Genomic DNA, 21,191 nt, shown 5'->3' with positions numbered 1-21,191 from the left:
TACTTAAACCAAATTTTTCACAGGGGGTCATTAGCTGTGAGTTTCTCGTTTTCTGGACCCCTGACTTGAGACCCTGAGGACTGATTTGTGGAAGTGCTGAGGACTCGCAGCTGCCACCAAAGTTAGAGGTTGCTATCCTTTGAACTATAACGTGCATATGATGCTAACTACTCTGAAAAGTCAGTTCATAGGTGTCTATAACTGGGCACCTAAAATTACTGGATACTTTTGATTTTAATCTCTCTGCTTCAGTTTGCCATCCTGTAAAATGAGAATAATAATACAATTCCCTCATCTCACAGAGATGTTGTTAAAATAAGTTCATTAATAATTGCAGTATTCAGATATTCAGATACTATAGTGATGATTGTCATAGAAAAGCCCCTGAGGAAATGAATAATTCTGCCTTCAAAGTAGGATTTGAATAGTGTGCAGTAAATAAGGCCTTGGGCCACACATTGTATAATGAGGAGAAAACAAAATATTGAATAGCTGCTCATTAAGTGAGCACTGTCCATTCTGTGCACTGAATGAGGCAGAGATCCCGTAAAAATCATAAGACTTATAAAATTAAAGACAGTATACATATAAACAAGGAAGCTGAATTTTGGTTGTACAGACATCCTTAATTCTGGCGTGTCCTAACTTTTGAAAGCTTCACTTTGCAACCTTAACATGTTTTTAATATACTTTGCTTTTTGTGTTTAAAAATGTCCTAGGTTTTAAAAATAACAAACTGAAAATACAGAAATTCCATCATGCTGCATCATATTGACATCCATGTGGGTCATCAGTTTGGTTGGAACCTTTAGTTCTACCACACAGACCTTTGCGTCTTGAGCTATATAGAGTAACTGATAGCAATAGTAAGTTTATCATCAATGTGAACCAACATTGGAGGAGGATGAGACACACTTTGCTAATGGATTTTGTAGGTATTTGATGATGAGAGAGGAAAGGTGAGACTCAGGAATCTTGGTTTCCATTCCAAGCTCTGGAGGGGAATTTTGCCCTAATGGTCACAGAGTCTTCTGTTTGTTCCACCAGGGACTGAGTCCTTCTGCCCCTTTTGCTTCAACCTGTCCCTGTCCCATTCTTCTTGCCTATCCAGTCCTAGTCTTCACTCCTCAGGATTCTTATCCCAGTCTCCTTATCCAGTCAGTCCTCATCTCTCCCTCTTGGCTGACCGTCCAAGTCCCAGTTTCCTTCCTGGATCCCCAATCTCTCCCAATTCCCAGTCACAGTTTCTCTTCTTCCCTTCTCTTCTAGTCCTACACTAACCAGACATACAACCATAAAGTTTGTTTTTATTAAAAATGCTTTTTTGTATTTAGAGTTAATGAAAGGTCACAGTGCTGGCAAATACAGTTCTTTTATCTGCAGGCTGAGAAGCTCAGACATACTGCCCCATCAGCTTATCTCAACCCTGGTCTGGGTAGGATTTCCACTGGGGCTTTGCTGTCACTGCACAATTTTATTAAAATATTACTGTGAAGAGTGGAATTAACTGTCCTGATGCTGACCACATCTTTGTGTGTACAAGGACAAGCCATGTGCATTATTGTGTCACGTAATCATGGTTAAATGGTATGTTTAAGTCTCAGACCTCCCCTGTGGCTTAACCATGACAGGCTGACACAGTGCTGAACAGGACTTATCCTTTTCTACATTAACTGCAAAGTTATGGTTAGCCTCTGCTTAGCTAATTTGATACTTCACAGTTGTGGTCTACTGTGATCAAACTTGGTAGTGAAGACAAGCCCTAGGAATAGCAGAGGGAGTCTAGTCTCCATGTTCCATTCCGTTCTTGGCCTCTCCGTGCAAAGCTCTTGTGTGCCAAGTGCTATGGTGAATTTGTGAGGTGAGAGCTGGAAATGACCTCCACCAAACTAATTTCATATAGGGGCCAGCAAGTATATATTAGCTGGAGACAGCTTTCACTCTCCACTGAGCTGGGCTATGCACAAGGAAGTAGAACTATCTTTAGTTATGTGCTCGTTGCTGTTTATTTTCCACATGATCATGCACCATTTACTGCTCATGGGAATGAGGCAGCTATGTAATGTCTTTCTATCTGCATCTCTCAATTCATGATCCTATGCCTAATTTACTACCTATATATGTATTAGTATTAATAAATAATAATTACTTAATCATTTCCTCGTGGTTTTCTTTATTGCTCTCATCACCATATTATCCGAGTGCCTTATGATTATCTGCACAACACTCCAGTGAAGTAGGGATGTATTATCTTCCATTTACAGATAGAGAACTAAAGTATAGGAAAATGTAGGCCAAATTTTTCAAAAGTGTATATTGATTTTGAATATTGATTGGGTGCTCAATTGGAGACAGGTAGGGCCTGATTTTTTTTTTATAGGTGTTGACTTCATTTACAGTTGTGTGCGTTCAGAACTTCTGAAAAATCAAGCCCTGTGTGTCTCAAGCTGCTCACGTAGAAAACGAAGCACCTGCAAGTAATGACTGCTTCTGAAAAGTCTGGTCTGAGGGAAGTTTGTGGCAAAGCTAGGGCTAGAATCCCATTCTTGCTGATTTCAATCCGGTGCTATAACCACAACAACACTAATTCTCTTCCTGTATCTCCTTGCCTCACGTGTTACATGCATTACAACTTTCACAGTGAAAATGACAGGGGTCTTGCCAACAACAGCATTTTCATGTACCCCTGCCTCATTCACTATCCTTCCTGCCTACTGAATGAAGTAGGGGGTCCAGTGGGAGAAAAATAGTATTTGACTTTGGTGAGACTTTGTAATAATGAATATGCACAGAAAGTGGAATTAAGGGTGCATGGACATCTATTCCTAACCAGCCAAGCGTATCTTCAGGGTCCATTCTCCTAATAGATATGTTACACCTGAACTTAGTGCACATTTGTCTGATCCACTAGAATATTTAGTTTTACCAGAGCTAGCTGGCGTAATAGTTGCTATTGGTCTGTATGATGGCTATAGAGTTGGCCCACTTTAGCTTTCTGAATTATTTTATATTAGTGCTAAAGGGTTCAAAATTGCTTCACAGCTGCCTCAGGAATGGCAGATGGTACCCAAGTGGACAAGAAGTGCACAGCACACTGTACACAAGGATGGGGAAAGGAAAATGGTGACCAAAGATACCAGGCAAATGATTGTACCTCAGGATCATTAGTGTCTACACAGAGAAACCATCTCAGTTTTTTAACTTTCAACTGGAAGATTCCTACACAGAGGTGATACAGTCTTAGCTGATTAATTTATTTACCTAGCTGGAAACAATTAAAAACAGAGATATCTTTTCTATCTTTTAACTTTTGTTTCTGTGTGGAGATTTTTTATCTTGGACCTGAAGATTAGAAAATGAAGCCACTTCTTCTAGTTTGACAACAGAGATGGAACAATGAGATTTAATGTAAACAACAGTGAAAATTTCCATGATAAAGATTTGCTTATTTCATTTTACATATCACCCTTAAAGTTAATAGTTTATATTTTCCCCTAAGATTTCATGTTCGTTTTTCTGTTACTAATTTAATTTATACTTGGGTCATGAGGATTCAGATATTTTCCTATGGCTAATAATTTTGGAAGATTGGAGGAAAAGAGCATATTGTAAAATAAACACAGAAGCACAAATACTGTTATTTTATATTCTATTCAAATTTTGTTTTCCGCAGCTATACTGCTGGTTCATTCGTACTCTTTTCCTTTGTTCCCTTTGTTGCATGCTGTGGCTCTATAACCAGTGGCAATAGTTATATGCCAACATAAAAATATCAAAAATAATGCATAGGAATATAGAGCACAGGACAGTACTTTATGCAGGCAACAGCTTATTTACTCTGAAAAGCCAAACTACGTGTTGGGCTTTCCGACACCCTTTACAGCCTGGCTCGCTCTCCGTGCGTGGGGCTTGGGAACTGATCTCCCCACAAGGGCATACTCTCAGTAGCGTAAGGCTGGTGGCTTCCCTCATAGCCCCTGGCATGGAAAGGACTGGTGTAGGAGAGGAAGGAGGCATGGTTGGAGCATATTATGCACCGACTTTTCTGGTCTGCTAGATGGCTCTGTGGGGAGCTGTTGCATAATGACTTGTCTGTGTGATGTGGTAATGCAGACTGATGACAAGGTGATTTCTAAAGCACATTAGTGTGTTGTGTATTAACTAGGGCTGTCAATTAATCACAGTTAACTCATGCGATTAACTCAAAAAAATTACAGGAGATAATGCTACCCACTTCTTATTTACAGTATCACCAGAAAGGGAGAACAGGCATTCGCATGGGACTTTTGTAGCCGGCATTGTAAGGTATCTACCTGACAGATATGCTAAATATTTATATGCCCCTTCATGCTTTGGTCATCATTCTAGAGGACATGCTTCCATGCTGATGATGCTTGTTAAAAAAAAGCGTTGATTAAATTTGTGGCTGAATTCCTTGGGAGAGAATTATATGTCTCCTGTTCTGTTTTACACACATTCTGCCATATATTGCACGTTATAGTAGTCTTGGATGATGACTCAGCACATGTTCATTTTAAGAACACTTTTGCTGCAGATTTGACAAAACACAAAGAATATACCAATGTGAGACTTCTAAAGATAGCTACAGCACTCAACCCAAGGTTTAAGAATCTGTACTACCTTCCAAAATCTGAGGGGGATGAGGCATGGACAGGGCTGATGTAAGGATGTTTCGCACCCTAGGCGAAACTTCCACCATGCGCCCTTCCCTCTCCCTCCCCCCCCGTGCCCCCTCGCGGCAGCTCCCCCCCATGCCCTGAGACATCCCCCCCCCGCCCTGAGGCTCACCCCTGCTCCGCGCATGAGCACGAGCATCCCGAGCACGCCATCGCTGCTTCACTTTTGCCTCCCAGGCTTGCGGCGCCAAGCAGCTTAGGCGCCGCAAGCCTGGGAGGTGAGAGAAATGAAGCAGCTCACCCCTGCCCCACCTGCTCCCCGAGCATGCCGTGGCTGCTTCACTTCTCCCACCTCCCAGGCTTGCGGTGCCAATCAGCTTAGGCACCGCAAACCTGGGAAGCGGGAGAAGTGAATCAGCCACGGCGTGCTTGGGGAGGAGGCGGGGCAGGGGTGAGCTGGGGTGGGGAGTTCCTCTGTGTGCTACGCCCCCCCTTACTTGCTGCAGGCGGCCCTCCCCGCACTCCCCTGCCCCAGCTCCCTCTGCCTAAATGCCGAAGAAAATGGCGGCCGAAGAAAATAGTGCCCCCCAAATCCTAGGACCCTAGGCGACTGCCTAGGTCGCCTAAATGGTTGCATCGGCCCTGGGTGTGGAGCATGGTTTCAGAAGTCTTAAAAGAGCAACACTCCAATGTGGAAACTACAGAATCCGAACCGCCAAAAAAGAAAATCATCCTTCTGCTGGTGGCATTTGACTCGGATGATGAAAATGAACGTCAGTCTGCACTGCTTTGGATTGTTATTGAGCAGAACCCATCATCAGCATGGATGCATGTACTCTGGAATGGTGGTTGAAGAATGATGGGACATATGAATCTTTAGTTCATCTGGCATGTAAATATCTTGAGATGCATGGCACTGTTGTAGCTGATGAACACCTGTTCTAACTTTCAGGTGATATTGTGAATAAGAAGCGGGCAGTATTATCTCCTGCAAATGTAAACAAACTACTTAGTCTGAGCAATTGGCTGAGCAAGAAATAGGACTGAGTGGACTTGAAGGCTCTAAAGTTTTACATAGTTTTATTTTTCAGTGCAGTTATTTTTTTGTACATAATTCTACATTTGTAAGTTCAAATTTCATGAAAAAGAGATTGCACTACAGTACTTGTGTTAGGTGAATTGAAAAACTATTTCTTTTGTTTTTTATAGTGCAAATATTTGTAATAAACAATAAAGTGAGCCCTGTATGCTTTGTATTCTGTGTTATAATATATTGAAAATGTGGAAAACATCAAAAATATTTAAGTAAATGGTGTTCTATTATTAACAGTCTGATTAATTGCAATTAATTTTTTTAATCGCTTGACAGCCCTAATATTAACTAGTCTGGTAGACCTTGTTGGTGCCCACTAAAGGTTCCCTAGGGTGCTTCAATATATTACTGTTTCAAACAGCACTAAGTTATAACTTACCAAAAAGCAGAAGGCCATAGAATATAATATACTTGCTTTGAAAAGATGAATTATATGAGTTATAGGACTGAAAATGTTCAATGTAGAACAAGATGAAAGCAATCTCTGTTCCAAAGAGCTTGCAATATAAAGTCTTGATCCTGCATTTTTTCTGCATAGGTAGACCCATACGCCTGCATTGAGTCCTACTGAAATCAATGGGATTTCAGGTGGAACTGACTTCAGATTCATGGCCTATAAGAAAGGTCTAGAGAAGATGGGATGAATTTAGAGTGACCAGATGTCCCCATTTTATAGAGACAGTTCTGATTTTTGGGTCTTTTTCTTATATAGGCTCCTATTACCCCTCCACCTCCTGTCCTGATTTTTTCATACTTGCTGTCTGGTCACCCTAGATGTATTATAAAATCCAAATGAGGAAATAACTTTACAGCGAAGGAGAGTTTAAAGAGGATCTGAAGGAAGATGTCAGTCAACTAAAGTATTAGTTATCCTTTCAGGGCTAAAATATTTGGGAATTCTATCTCTATATTCTATAATATATGGGCTATATATTTCAAAAAGTTAGAATTTAATTATTCAAATAGGCTGCATTTCAGCTAATCCTTCTAAAACAGAATAAATTAGCGGAACATACTAGTACAATTTTGTTCTTTGCTATACCTCCCAAGAATACAAAGTAACTAGTGGTGACCCCTTAACATCTGCCTTTTTATAGGCTATTTTGTGTGCTGAATAAGAATAGAAAGTGTGTGTGTGTGTGTGTGTGTGCGCGCGTGTGTGTGTGTGTGTGTAAAAGTCAAATTTGCCATGGTTAAATGATACTAAATTCATGGGTCTCTGAAATGAAGTTTTTAACATAACATGCCTGTGGGTTTAGGAGCATATGTAGTGCAGAATTGCATATATATAGGATACAGATGTATTAAATAAAGGTAATCTGCATTAATTCAGTATTGAGATTGATATTTTAAGTGAACGAAAGTAAAGAAAATCAGCAACCTTAACTTCTTCAAACAAAGACACTATAATAGGTTCTTTCATTGTGTGTTAACACAACAGTGACCAATGTGACATTAGTGCTATTCAATATAATGCTCTATCACATACGGGAAAGGGAGTGTACTTAATGCTGCTCCTTCAGGAACACTGCAAATAAATTATGTACTGTTTAAAAGATACCTTTTTTCAATACTCTTCAATGCTCTTTTTGTATTGTTAGGCTATGTCTACACAGATCCTATACTGACATAGCTCCCTACTGCACTTACAAAAGGAATTTTTCTGCTGGTGTAGGAATACCTCCTCATAAAATGACTTTAGCTGTGCTGACAGAAACACTCTTCTGTCGGCGTAGCTGTGTTGATCAGGGGTGTATTTTTTCCTCTCAGATTCCTGACTGACATAGCTATGCCAATATAACTTTTAAGTGTAGACCAAGCCACAGTTAACCATATTTAGACCTGGTATAAGCAGAAGCAGCTCCCACAGAAGCCTCTGGACCAAATTTAGAGGTGACAAATGTTAATATAAGTTAGATGGCTGCACACATTTGTCAGGAAAGGAAGTGTAAATGGGTGTAATTTTATATGCCAAGGACTGGAATGGGTGTGTAGCGCATAAATCAGATTAACAGAAAGTTGTAAAATAAAGCAAACCCTCCATGTCTTTCCTCCTCCTTCCCAATACAATCTCTCCCCTCTTCTCCATGTATGGTGTGTAGACTACACATGCTTATATCTCCTTTTCTGACCACTTTATGTATCTTATATATATTTACACCACCATTTGCATTACCACTGTATTTTGCCCAGTGAATTGTGAATTCATGTAATACAAGAGGCCTTTTTTCCTAGATATCCTTCTACTCAGACTTTTATCTTACACTTGACATGACATTCCCCTTTTTCTCTTAGCTCCCAACCAGTTAAGCAACTTTACTCTATCAAGGAGAGAGGAAGATGAGGAAAGTTTATACCAAATAACTTTTCTTGTTGAGTCATGCATAACCGCTTGCTTTCCATTTCCAAACACTCTCCAAAATCCTTTCAAGTGTCTCAGCAGTCAGCATAAAGGAGGAGCACTAAAAAAGGCTTTGGGCTGTACCTGCTGAGTGAAAACAGCAAAAATAATTCTTAAGGCCTGTTAAGCTTGATGTTAGACCAGGTGTGTGAAACATGGTGCAGAGGTACTAACTAATCCCTAGTGAACAATGAATTAACTCTACTTCAGTTTTCACCTTCACTTGCAAATGAAAAGGGTAGTAAAAGTAACTGAGAAGGGTAAGCTCCATACTCAGAATTTATAAGACTGGATTGAACCTCAAGCTGCGAAGTTTTTCTATATATTTAATAATTTAAATTTGTTGTGAACACTAACCCTTAAGAAGATGAGCTTGCTAATTACAACTGTTTCCCTCCTGCGTCCCCTCCCCACTTTCTGTGGAATCATTTCACTCTCTTATGAAATGATTGATCTTGATATATAATAAAAATAGGAAAAAGAGGTAGCGGATATATCCTGTACTCTTTCAAAACAGCAACTGTAAAAAATTGCTGTTGCTTAACTTAATTTCTTTACAGTTTTGTGTGTGTGCAGGGAAAAGGGTAAGTATGAAGCATGCACTGGTCCCTAAATAGAGCATTCCTCTTTCTTGTAGTGTCTACATTACCAACGTATGTCAGTATAATTTCATCGCTCATGGATGTGGATTTTCCACACCCCCGAGTGACCAGGGGCGGCTCCAGGCACCAGCACGCCAAGCGCATGCCTGGGGTGGCAAGCCACGGGGGACGCTCTGCTGGTCGCCGCAAGGGCGGCAGGCAGGTTGCCTTTGGTGGCATGCCTGCGGCAGGCCCGCTGGTCCCGTGGCTTCGGTGGACCTCCCGCAGGCGTGCCACCGAATCTGGGGGACTGGGGACCTCCCGCAGGCAAGCCGCTGAAGGCAGCCTGCCTGCCGTGCTTGGGGCAGCAAAATACCTAGAGCCGCCCCTGCGAGTGACACAATTTTATACCTACTTAATCCCCAGTGTAGACAGCGCTGTGTCAATAGAGGGGCTTCTCCTGGCAACCTAGCTGCTGCCTCTTGGGAAAGTGGAGTACTTATAACGATGGGAGAACCTCTTTCGTTAGTGTATGTAGCATCTTCAGTAAGCACTAGAGCGGCGCAGCTGCAGCACTGTAAATGTAGACAAGCCCTCAGGTTTCTGGGAGCATGTTGCATTCACATACTCCATTACTTTTTGAATATATGCCAGTTGCATGAACAGCTTACACAATTTTAAGAATAATTATCCAAATTGTGTTCCAGTATGCGCTAAGATAGATAGATAGATAGATTCTTTCTAGGTGTTTTTTTCATTTATTCCATAATCCTGATAAAAACTGAAGGGGCTCTTCCTGGAATATGGCACATACAAAAGATATACTCGTACTATTCACCTGAAAATAATTGTTAGAAGAGCTTCTATATCCCTATTGTGATCATCAAGAGTAATTGAGAGGGATAATTTTGGGTTTTAGTAATCTATCAGGTTACCTGAGTAGTCCACCTGGTTTATTAAGCAGCCAAATGAAAATGGCTATCTCCCACTGTGTGTTTTTTTGTACTATATTATTTTTACTTTGGGGGGCAAGGACATGTCATTTGTTGATGGTTGGTTGCCTTCTTGAAAGCGCAGTGAACAATTTATATTTCTATGTAAATGATTGATGATAAACTGTAGAAATGGGAAAGACCTGGGTCATCTAGTGTGTCCCTTTGCCATTACTGGATCCTGACAATGTGTTATTTTTAAAAAGATGTCTTGTCCAGTCCAGTCCACTTTTAAAAGTCCCAAGCAATGGATTTTACTAGGTTTCCTACTCAGAAAGTTTTGTCTTGACCATTCATACAGAGTTTTTTATTTCTTTAATTTTCATCCCATTTCTCCTGTTTATGCTCTTTTGTACTACCCTAATTGAATATGAGGAGACAATTTTCCACACAATATGAAAAAAATGCAGTGTAATTCTTCAAAATGTGTCACACAATTGTTGACTTTTAATGCAATCTTGTAATGCCCTTTTTCACCATAAAAAAAAGAAAAGAAAAAAGAAAGGGCTACCTGGTGTTTAGTGAGTGAAATAAAGAAGATTGTTTAAAACCCATAATGATTGTGGAGGCGAGTAGTATGGGCAGCTGACCTCTTCATGAAAAAGCAATATCTTAGTATTGACTATGCTTTGTAGGGCCAGTCTACACTATAAAGCGTTGGCTGATGCTGCTAGACTGATTTTGCCAGTATAGCTACATGAGTTTTGCTGGCATAGTTTGTCAGTCAGGAGTGTATTTTTTTTTTCACATGCCTGACTCACATAGCCTAATAGCGCTTTGCAGGATAGAGCACCAGTCATTAATAGGCTGTGGCTTCAAGGAAAGTCGTAGTTATCATAGTACCATGATCTTCCCATAGTAATAATTGTTCTGATTAAAATGCAAATGGTCTTATTGTTGAAATAAAGGGCCAGCTAAATTAAGATTCCTGCTTTTCCACAATACAGTGATACAACAGCTCTAGTAACATGATATATTTTAATGCAGATCATGTTGCATATTGACAATTTATTACTTGCTAATAGAAAGCATTTGGCAAACAGCAAAGTAATTCATATATTTGAAGGACATTTTAAAGCAGGTTTTTGGCTGAGTGTGAGGGATTACACTCACCATGATGGAATTTTTCTGTTTGGATATAATGTGATAACTTTCGAATGCCACATCCGATCAATTCCAAAATGTCAGGAACATTCTAGTTATCAGTAAGCAGAACCCTATTGTTTATGGTGAAAATTGAAAAACCTGAAGGGAGGCATATGAAGAACACACAGATTTCTTTGCTTTTGGTGAACAGGCTCATAATGTTCAACACCTCTGTAATTATCAACAGATCAAAGAATCAGCTGATGGCAGCCTTGAACACGTTCCAGTGTAATAGTACTCCCAATGTCAATTTAAAATGTTGACACTCTGAAAGACACATCGCTGCAATTGGGAGGGGGCGAGAAAGAGAATGGGGTGGGGAGGGGAAAGCAGGGGATGTGGGTTGCTTGTCTGAACTTGAAGTTATTCAGCAACAGCTATTCCTGAGTGGCTCCATGGGTGGAGACTCTCTTATTCTGGGATAAGAGGGACTTATTTCTGTTTAGTTTAACCCAGTGATTTAAACTAAATAGGAACAAGATAGTGTTCTCACCTTGCGCTATTCAGGAATATCTGTTCCTGAATAACTCATTGTGTAGACAAGCCATAAGAATGATGGGAAGGGTGGGGTCAGGTGGTTTTCTCTGCCCCAGTATGCTGCATGTATTTTTTTTTTCTCTCTGTGTACAGACCCATCTGTTTTATCCATTTTTGTTTTTTCTTTCTCTTCTCTTGCCCAGAAACTGTGTACTGTCAGCAGTGTGAAATTGATAGTTGCTGCCATTAGGAAGTGCTAATGAGCAGTAGCTCAGCCTTGATATTGCTAATTGTAGACGTTGGAGAAATTTCATATGTGGGAGTTTGAGAAATTAAGAAAACATGACATTCTCTTGAGCTCAATCCAAATTTAGGACTCTGCTAGTTCATTAGTGCTTTAGGGTGTGAGATCTTGATAGCCTCTCTTATACTGTACAGCTAAGGTGGTTTATCTTCCTTCTGGTAAGAGAAAGTGACTGACTGGTCCTATTCTGCTGTGCATCATCTGGTCTGATGGTGACTGTCCTCTCTGCTGGCATTGGTAAGGCACAATCAGTCACTTGGCAATTAAACATTTTTAAAATTTGTGATCAAATATTCTCACCAGATTTTGTCAAAACTATCCTGTGCACCAGTTCTGTGGAATAAGCACATGGGAAATTTGAACTATAAAAAGTAACTATTTTTTTTTAGTTATTACTGTACTATAAATTTAGATATTTTTTGTAAAAGTCAGGAACTTTTGATTTTGTTTAAAAACTTTTGGAAAGTTAAGTTTTTGAAAATTAGGAGGTTAGACTGGAAACAGTTTTGACACTTTAACTTTATTGATCAGCAATTTTGACCAACTTTAACACCTTATAAAATGGGGGGAAAATGGGGCTTCATGTGTGACCATCATGTTCATTGTCTGTAGTGAAATTCATTCCTTAATTGTGGAAGACCAGCATCTGGCCAGTTCGCTTGTAGGATTTAAGGAATGCATAGATAGACCTTTATCTTTTTCCTCTTCATGGTAATTAATTTTGCCTTCTGAGCAAAATCTGTCTTTTGTACTCTATAATCTCAGCAGAGTATTTTGAAAATGCAAATTAACAGAGAGTGCTACATAAGAACATAAGAATGGCCATACTGGGTCAGACCAATGGCCCATCTAATCTAGTAGCCTGTCCGCTGACAGTGGCCAATGACAGGTGCTTCAGAGAGAATGCACAGAACAGGTAATCATCAAGTGATCCATCCCGTGTCGCCCATTCTCAGCTTCTGGAAAACAGAGGCAAGGGGCACTTTAGAGCATGGTTTTGCATCCCTGCCCACCCTGGCTCATAGTCATTGATGGACCTATCCTTTATGAATTTATCTAGTTCTTTTTTGAAGCCTGTTATAATCTTGACCTTCACAACATCCTCTGGCAAAGAGTTCCACAGGCTGACTGTGCGTTGTGTGAAGAAATACTTCCTTTTGTTTGTTTTAAACCTGCTGCCTATTCATTTCATTTGGTTATCTCTTAGTTCTTGTGTTATGAGATGGAGTAAATAAGACTTCATTATTTACTGTCTCCACCACAGTCATGATTTTATAGACCTCTATGATATCCCCCCTTAGTCATTTCTTTTCCAAGCTGAAAAGTCCCAGTCTTATTAATCTCTCCTCATATGGCAGCTGTTCCATACCCCAGTCATTTTTGTTGTCTTTTTCTGTACCCTTTCCAATTCCATGTCCTTTTTGAGATGGAACGACCAGCTCTGCATGTAGTATTCAAGATGTCGGCATATCATGGATTTATAGAGAGGCAATAGATATTTTCTGTGTTCTTATCTATCCCTTTCCTAATGATTCCCAACATTCTGTTAGCTTTTTTGACTGCCGCTGCACATTCAGTGGATGTTTTCAGAGAACTATCCACAATGACTCCAAGATCTATTTCTTGAGTGGTAACAGTTAATATAGACCTCATCATTTTATATGTAGAGTTGGGATTATGTTTTCCAATGTGCATTGCTTTACATTGATCAACATTGAATTTTATTGGCTATTTTGTTGCCCCATCACCCAGTTTTGTGAGATCTGTTTGTAACTCTTTGCAGTCTGCTTTTGACTTAACTATCTTAAGTAGTTTTGTATCATTTGCAAATGTTCCCACCTCACTGTTCACCCATTTTCCAGATCATTTATGAATATGTTGAATAAGACTGGTTCTGGTACAGACCCCTGGGGACACCACTATTTACCTTTTTCCACTGTGAAAACTTACCATTTATTACTACCCTTTGTTTCCTATTTTTTAACCAGTTACTGATCCATGAGAGGACCTTTTTTTTTATGCCAGGACAGCTTACTTTGCTTAAAACCCTTTAGTGAGAAACCTAGTCAAAGACTTTCTGAAAGTCCAAGTGCACTCTATCCACCAGATCACCTTTCCCCAAACGTTTGTTGACCCCCTCAAAGAATTCTAGTAGATTGGTGAGGCATGATTTTCCTTTACAGAAAACATGTTGACTCTTCCTCAACACATTGTGTTAATCTAGGTGTCCATTCTTTACGGCAGTTTTTAACCAATTTGCCTGGTACTGAAGCTAGGTTTACCAGCCTGTAATTGCTGGATTGCTTCTGGAGCCTTTTAAAAAAATTGGCATCACATTAGCTATTCGCCAGTCATCTGGTACAAAAGCTGATTTAAATGATAGGTTACATACCAGTTAGTAGTTCTGCAGTTTTACATTTGAGTTCCTTCAGAACTCTTTGGTGAATACCATCTGGTCCTGGTGATTTATTACTATTTAGTTTATCAGTTTGTTCTAAAACCTCCCCTGATGACACCTCAATCTGGGACAGTTCCTCAGATTTGTCACCTAAAAAGAGTGGCCCAAGTTTGGGAATCTCCCTCACATCCTCAGCCAGGAAGACCGATGCAAAGAATTCATTTAGTTTCTCTGCAATGGCCTTATCTTCCTTGGGGAGTTCTCCTTTAGCACCTCAATCATCCAGTGGCCTCACTGGTTGTTCAGCCACGCTTCCTACTTCTGATGTACTTATTATTATTATTATTATTATTATTTTTTGCTCTTTGTTTTGAGTCTTTGCCTAACTGTTCTTCAAATTCTTTTTTGGCCTCCCTAATTATATTTTTACACTTCACTTGCTAGAGTTTTTGCTCCTTTCTATTTTCCTTAGTAGGATTTAATTTCCACTTCTTAAACCTTTCCTCACAGGTCACATTTTCTAAACCATTTATTATTTTTGTTGCTGTCCTCTGGATTCTCTCTCCAACTTGTCCACGTCTTTCCTACTCAACACAGTACTCCAGCTGAGGCCTCCCCAATGTCAAGTATACTGGGACAATTACGTCTTCTGTCATACGTACAACACTCCTATTAATACACCCCAGAGTTGAAAAGGATTTGTTTGGCCTCTCCTCTATACCTAGAGTTGAAGAGTTCATCCTGGGCCACTCCTGTGAAGTGCTTAGCATCCTCAACTAGCATTTAATTTATTATTGTTAATTTATTACTTATATTGAAGTAGCACTTAGAAGCTCTCATGCGGATCAGAGTAACATTCTATTATGTGCCGTACAAATGCAGAGTTAAGAAGTGTCTTCTGCTTAGGAAGGAAAAACTCAAATGCACAACTACAAAATGGAGAATAATTGGCTAGGTCGTACTGCTGAAAAGAATCTCGATTATAGTGGCTCACAAACTGAAAGTGAGTCAACAGTGTGATGCATTTGCAAAAAAGGCTAATATTCTGGGGTGTATTAATAGGAGTGTTGTATGTACAACAGAAGAAGTAATTGTCACGCTCTACTGACCTTTGGGGGTGGGGGCTTGTCTCAGCTGGAGTATGGTGTTCAATAGGAAAGATGTGGACAAGTTGGTGAGAGAGTCCAGATGAGAGCAACAAAATGATAAAAGATTTAGAAAATGTGACCTATGAGGAAAGGTTTTAAAAAAACGAAACTGGGCATGTTCAATATATTGAGAACAAGATGGCAGGACCTGATAGCAGTCTTCAAATATGTTAAGAGCTGTTATAAAGAGGACTGTGGTCAATTGTTCTCCACGTCTACTGGAGGTAGGACAAGAAATATTGGGCTTTATTTGCAGCAAGGGAAATTTAGGTTAGAGATCAGGAAAATCTTTCTGACTATATGGACAGTTAAGCACTGGAATAAACTTCCAAGGAATGTTGTGGAATTCCTGTCATTGGAGGTTTTTAAGAGCAGGTTGGACAAAAACCCATCAGGGATGATCTAGGTTTACTCAATCCTGCTTCAGTGCAGGGGGCTGGATTTGATGATTTCTTGTAGTCCCTTCCAGCCTACATTTCTGTGATTTTTGTGATTCACTGAATAGTTAATCTGAGTGATAAGTACCAACATCTGAGCACCTGGGGTAGTCTAGTCCATGTGTGAGTGTCCCCAGTGCAAAGTCATATCCACATATCCACTATTTCTTTACTTGCTTATTTGTGTTTGGGGTCATATCCCATGGTTCTCTGTGCTGAGATGCTCTGATTCTTTCCCAGGCAATTATGGGAAAGCATTAGAGGACTATCAACTCTTGAGTGATTTAGCCTGCATCCACACTCTAGTCCGAGTTTAAGTGGAGACCAGGTTCTAATCTAACCCATACCCCCAGCTGGTCTGCTGTCTTAGGCTCAAAGCACCTCCAAATCTGGGTAAAAGGTTTTGGCATGCCGACAATGGGGGAAGGATGGGGGTTGTTTGTGCTAAATCTTGGTAAGAATCCACATTAACTCTACTGCGAAGACATTTTCTTTGAGGCAGCACCTTTCTCTAAGAGTTAATAATCTAATTATAGATTATATTGGAGAGAGAGAGAGAATTCTCCTTTCTGCTATGTATAAAATAAAGAAAACATAAAAAAAATTGAAAAAAGTTTTAAGCTAATCTTGTGGCAACATTTCAACCCCTATTTTGATTAGGTGATGTTTAGGGCCCAATTTTGCAATGTGATCTGTATGGGTGAACTCCTGCTCCTATTTGAAGTAGATTTACTTCCCATCCAGCTACGTGGATCAATTTGCAGGATCAGAGCCTTAAATTGTAAACTCTTTTAGACCTGGTCTTGCCTCATGTCTGTAAAGCATCTAGCACACTTCATATGTGTTATATAAATAATAATAATTATAAAACAGTTTACAGAACCTGAGTTTTATTCTTCTATGCTATAACTTTGTTTATTTAAATGTATAAGTGTTGAGTGTGTGTGTGTGTGTGTATGTATATATATATATATATATATATATATATATATATATCCAAGAAGAAAAGTAGTTAGATGTTTGTTTTCTTGTAGCTAACAGAAGATGAAATAGCAACGATTCTTAAATCCACACTTAAAGGACTTGAATATTTGCACTTCATGAGAAAAATACACAGAGATATAAAGGCTGGAAATATCCTCCTTAACACAGAAGGACATGCAAAATTAGCTGATTTTGGAGTGGCTGGCCAATTAACAGTAAGTATATGAAAAGATCAGAACCTTTTTTAGATTGTTATAATGCGGAGATGTCAATATGAGAGTGGAAAGAGCCTGGAACAACAGCTCTTGGAATGAGGTATTAATAATAATTTAAATATCAACATTGTTAATGATTTCATTGCACCTGTAAAAAAGAAGAGGGAGGATCACAGTACTGCACAGCTTATTGTGAGAGACTTCTCATTTTGGTGCCACAAGTAGGTGGCTTTTGGGAAAGTTACCACTGCTTTCATGTCCTTGGCTGATGCCCTAGATCAGTGGTTCTTAACCAGGGTGATATGTGTACCCCTGGGGGTACACAGAGGTCTTCCAGGGAGTATATCAACTCATTGAGATGTTTGTCTAGTTTTACAACAGGCTACATAAGAGGCACTAGCAAAATCTGTACAGACTAAAATTTCATACAGACAAAATGAAAAGTAAGCAATTTTTCAGTAATAGTATGTTGTGACATTTTGGATTTTTTTGTCTGATTTTCGTAATCAAGTAGTTTTTAAGTGAGGTGAAACTTGGGGGTACGCAAGACAAATCAGAGTCCTGAAAGGGGTACAGTAGTCTGAAAAGGTTGAGAGCCAGTTCCCTAGGTAGACTAGCAGAGCAAATGTGCATATTGAAGACCCACGAAAGGGAAGCCAAGCGTATTGAGCCTAGGGGAGCTCAGAGAGCATTTGATCATATTTTGAACATCTCCACACCTACGGCAAGCACAATCTCATCCTGGTGATTTATGTGGGCAGAGCTTGGAAAAATACCACTTTCTATTTAATCCAATTTGGCCCTTTTCTGGCACCGTTACGATGCAAGTGTTCCAAAACCTGGAAAAGTGGCTGGCTAACTTATTAGTCATATGGATTTATGGGCACTGCTACATTTCAAAAGAGCTTGATCCTTTGTTATGGCAGTAGGATCATGAATGTTTGCATTTTTTGTGAGTGACATAACAGGAATAACTTTTACATTGTCATTGTAACAGCGTCTGCTGAACATTATGAACTCAACTAAATACATGAAGTGATCCCTCTAAAAAAAATCTTAGAAATGAAGCGGTTGGGAGTACATATCAATAACTTAAGAGTAAAAACCTTTGTAAGAACATTGTAGTTAGCAATCCTAGCTAATAACAATCCTTATTTTACAGAAGTAAATATGCATATAAATAAAAATCCTAGAAATGTAGGGTTAAGATTAGATTTTCAAGAAACTCAAACATGTGAGAGTTTGGAAATTCAGTTAAGGTACCCACACTATCTTAATTCTGCCTGTAAGTGTTCAACAGAGGTGAGTGGGGTAGCCCGTGGTTTTGTCCCTTCCCACCTAAAATCCATTGGTCTTGCTAGATACACCCTCTTTCCTTCTTCCTGGGTCCTGTGTTGGAGACTTGGAGAGCAAACAACCTTTCCACTTGATTTTCCTTATTCAAGCTGGCCTGTGTCTGAAGCTGCTGGTGAGCTATCATTAGCTTGGCAGCTCCTGAAGCCCCATTCCAGTATCACTATTTAAAAATATTGATATAGTTTAAATCAACTAGACTTTTTCCTGTTGATGACATGAGTCCAGTAAATTTTGGCGCAAAAAATTGGAAAGAAGAAGAGGAATAACGTGATAAAAAACCTTAGACTTATTGAACTCCAGGGAAGTTCTTTATTTTAAGAACAAAAAATCAAGAAATACCTTGTTTTATTTACTTCAGGTTTGAAAGGAAAACTCTCCCTCAGTCACAGACATCATCTATCCATTTTGAGGGTATTTGTTTATTTGTAGATTTAGAACGGGAAGGGGGGGGCGATGTAGTGCTTACAATGGAATCTCAGTTCTAACCTTAAATATGAAACAAATGTAATAGGAATCTATGCAAATGTCCAAATTTTAATTTCATGAACAATGTAATTACAGGATACAATGGCAAAACGAAATACTGTTATAGGTACTCCATTTTGGATGGCTCCTGAGGTAATACAAGAGATTGGTTATAACTGTGTGGCAGATATCTGGTCCCTTGGTATCACTTCAATAGAAATGGCTGAAGGAAAACCTCCATATGCTGATATACATCCAATGAGAGTAAGTAAAATGTGAATTTTTAAAAATGAGTTATTGACCATGGTATGTTGTTTGTACAGCTAGCTGTAAAGTTATGTCTTATGTAAATAACAGAAATGTGAGCAAAATCCTGGAATCCTTAATCAGGTCTCACTCACTGCTTGACTTCTATCTCCTCAATACTTAAAAGATCCTGTTACTATAGTTTGTACCTTGCAAACATGGAATTGATTTTTCACAATCCCCCTGTTATCTCCTTTTTACAGATCATCTCTCTGTGCCTTAGTTATCTAAGTGACTTCCCCAAGGTAACAAAGGAAGCCTGAGTTCAGTCACTGTTCTAACCACGTGACCTTCCTTCCTTCCTTCAAAGGATGTTTTGATTAATAATAGCCAAGAACGGAATTCAGGATTTGACCCATTGGTTGTTATTGACAGTGTTCATAATTCCAAACCAGTTTTTATGTGTTACTAAACATTAAGGGCTGGTCTACACTAGGGGAGAGTATTAATCTAAGATATGCAACTTCAGCTACGTGAATAGCGTAGCTGCAGTCGAAGTATCTTAGATTGATTTACCTCTGGTCCTCATGGTGCCGGATCAACATCCACAGCTCCCCATGTCGACTCTGCTACCGCCGTTCACTCCGGTGGAATTCCGGAATTGATGGGAGCGCATTCGGGGATCGATATATCGCATCTAGATGAGAAGCGATATATCGATCCCTGAAAAATCGATCGCTACCCGCCAATACGGCGGGTAGTCTGGACATTCCCTAAGTTAGGAGTGCATTTCTGCATTAGCTTAGGTTAAAAATAAATAAACAAATAGAATGTATGTTCTAAGAGTGATGATGATTGAAAAATATTGCTTTTTGAGACGTTCATGAACTGGTGTTATCCAGGGACTTTACTGCTACCAGTTGGATGTACTTTTGCTTATTGAAGTGCACTATAAATAATAGTTATGCCTTTCTAATAAGTATGATTATAGTAAAAACAGTTATTTTCATGTGCCATTTATAATTAGAACCTATTCTGGGCTAACAAGACATTATATGCTGTTAAAGGCAGTATGTTTCCCACTATATTTGGGAATATTTAAGCATGACACACATACTTGCTTATCATATTGTTTAATCTTTTTGTCAGTATCTCATGAGTCAGCATTTTAATATAAATAAAGGGAACCACAGTGGTTGAGTAAAAAGGTGTTGTTTTTACACAGTGACTTTAACTTGAATACATTCAAGAGTATTTAGTAGATTTATGGTTTTAAAAAAAAAAGCAGGAATGATCTTTAAGGTTGCAAAAAGTTTTGTTAGTGAGTAGTTAAAGCAAAACTACTGATTGTTTTGTGGTCTTGAAACATTATAGCATTTAAATAATTACCTAATAAAACTTTTGGCAAAGCCATTGTTTTTGGCTATTTTGAAATTAAAGAATGACTAGAAATCATTCAAACTGAGATGAACAAGACATATATCTTTCAAGCTCTCCCTTTTTTAATGAGTGGCTTAATTAATGAAGATTTAACATTTTAAACTGTTTTGAAGAACTGTATTGATTACAGATTAGTTATATTTGATTGTATTGGGGTTTTTTAGTTGTACACATAAACATGAATGAAATCATCTTCATTACATCTGGGATCACTTTAACATAATTGCATATAGTTGCACTAGGTAATGAAAGGTAAGGACTAAATTATCAGAGAGGATTTTATCAGTATGACAATAGCTGCTTATAAACCAAAGGTCACTGTTTGAATTTGAAAGCTTGTGAGTCTTTTTAATTCTTGTAATCAATAGAATGATATCAAAGGCCAAAGTAATTTAACATCATAATTCTGGATTACACAGAACACATGTTCTTGTTAATAAATTGTGTTATGGTCTTTAAGGACTTGTATGCTGTTAGTGCTCTTTTGTATATTTGATACCCACAGGTTTTCTTAATTTTTATTAGTGAGCTGTTACAGTGGTTAACAAGAAATACACAGATTTAAGTTGCAATGGTTTTCCCAGAGTTATATGATCTAACTTCACAGGATCCTTGGACATATGTAGATGCTTTTCTATTTTGTTTTAGTTATGACATACAATTGATATAGGCAAGCATGAAAGCTTGGGCAAATTTTCATTGCATTTTCTGGATCTTGCTTGACTTCTGTGGTATTTATGTAAAGTACAATTTTGTTACTTAGGAATGCATGTTATATGCTCTATTTTGCTGTAGGCCAGTTGGCATTGCCACAAAGGTAATACACTGCTAGTAGGCCTTTTCCTTGTCGACTGCATTTACAGTTTAATAG

At 38.9% G+C, this 21,191-nt stretch overlaps 2 protein-coding genes across 3 annotated transcripts in view; one reads left to right on the top strand and one right to left on the bottom strand.

Annotated features, from left to right (window-relative positions):
• Positions 1–21,191, bottom strand: part of ERICH5 (glutamate rich 5) — an 801,722-nt gene that overhangs the window by 209,514 nt on the left and 571,017 nt on the right. The window lies entirely within an intron of this gene.
• Positions 1–21,191, top strand: part of STK3 (serine/threonine kinase 3) — a 285,970-nt gene that overhangs the window by 37,670 nt on the left and 227,109 nt on the right. The window contains exons 5-6 of one of the 2 annotated variants that reach the window (XM_050941015.1): positions 16,649–16,813; positions 18,731–18,898. The exons of the other annotated variant lie outside the window; for it this stretch is intronic. Coding sequence (XP_050796972.1) covers positions 16,649–16,813; positions 18,731–18,898 — 333 coding nt within the window. The remainder of the gene's footprint in view (positions 1–16,648; positions 16,814–18,730; positions 18,899–21,191) is intronic. 2 annotated transcript variants of the gene reach the window in all.

Source organism: Gopherus flavomarginatus, chromosome 2 (assembly GCF_025201925.1).
Source record: "Gopherus flavomarginatus isolate rGopFla2 chromosome 2, rGopFla2.mat.asm, whole genome shotgun sequence".
In the NCBI taxonomy this organism is placed as follows: Eukaryota; Metazoa; Chordata; order Testudines; family Testudinidae; genus Gopherus; species Gopherus flavomarginatus.
The sequence above is the reverse complement of the archived record's forward strand: the minus strand, read 5'-3'. Positions and strand labels throughout refer to the sequence as shown.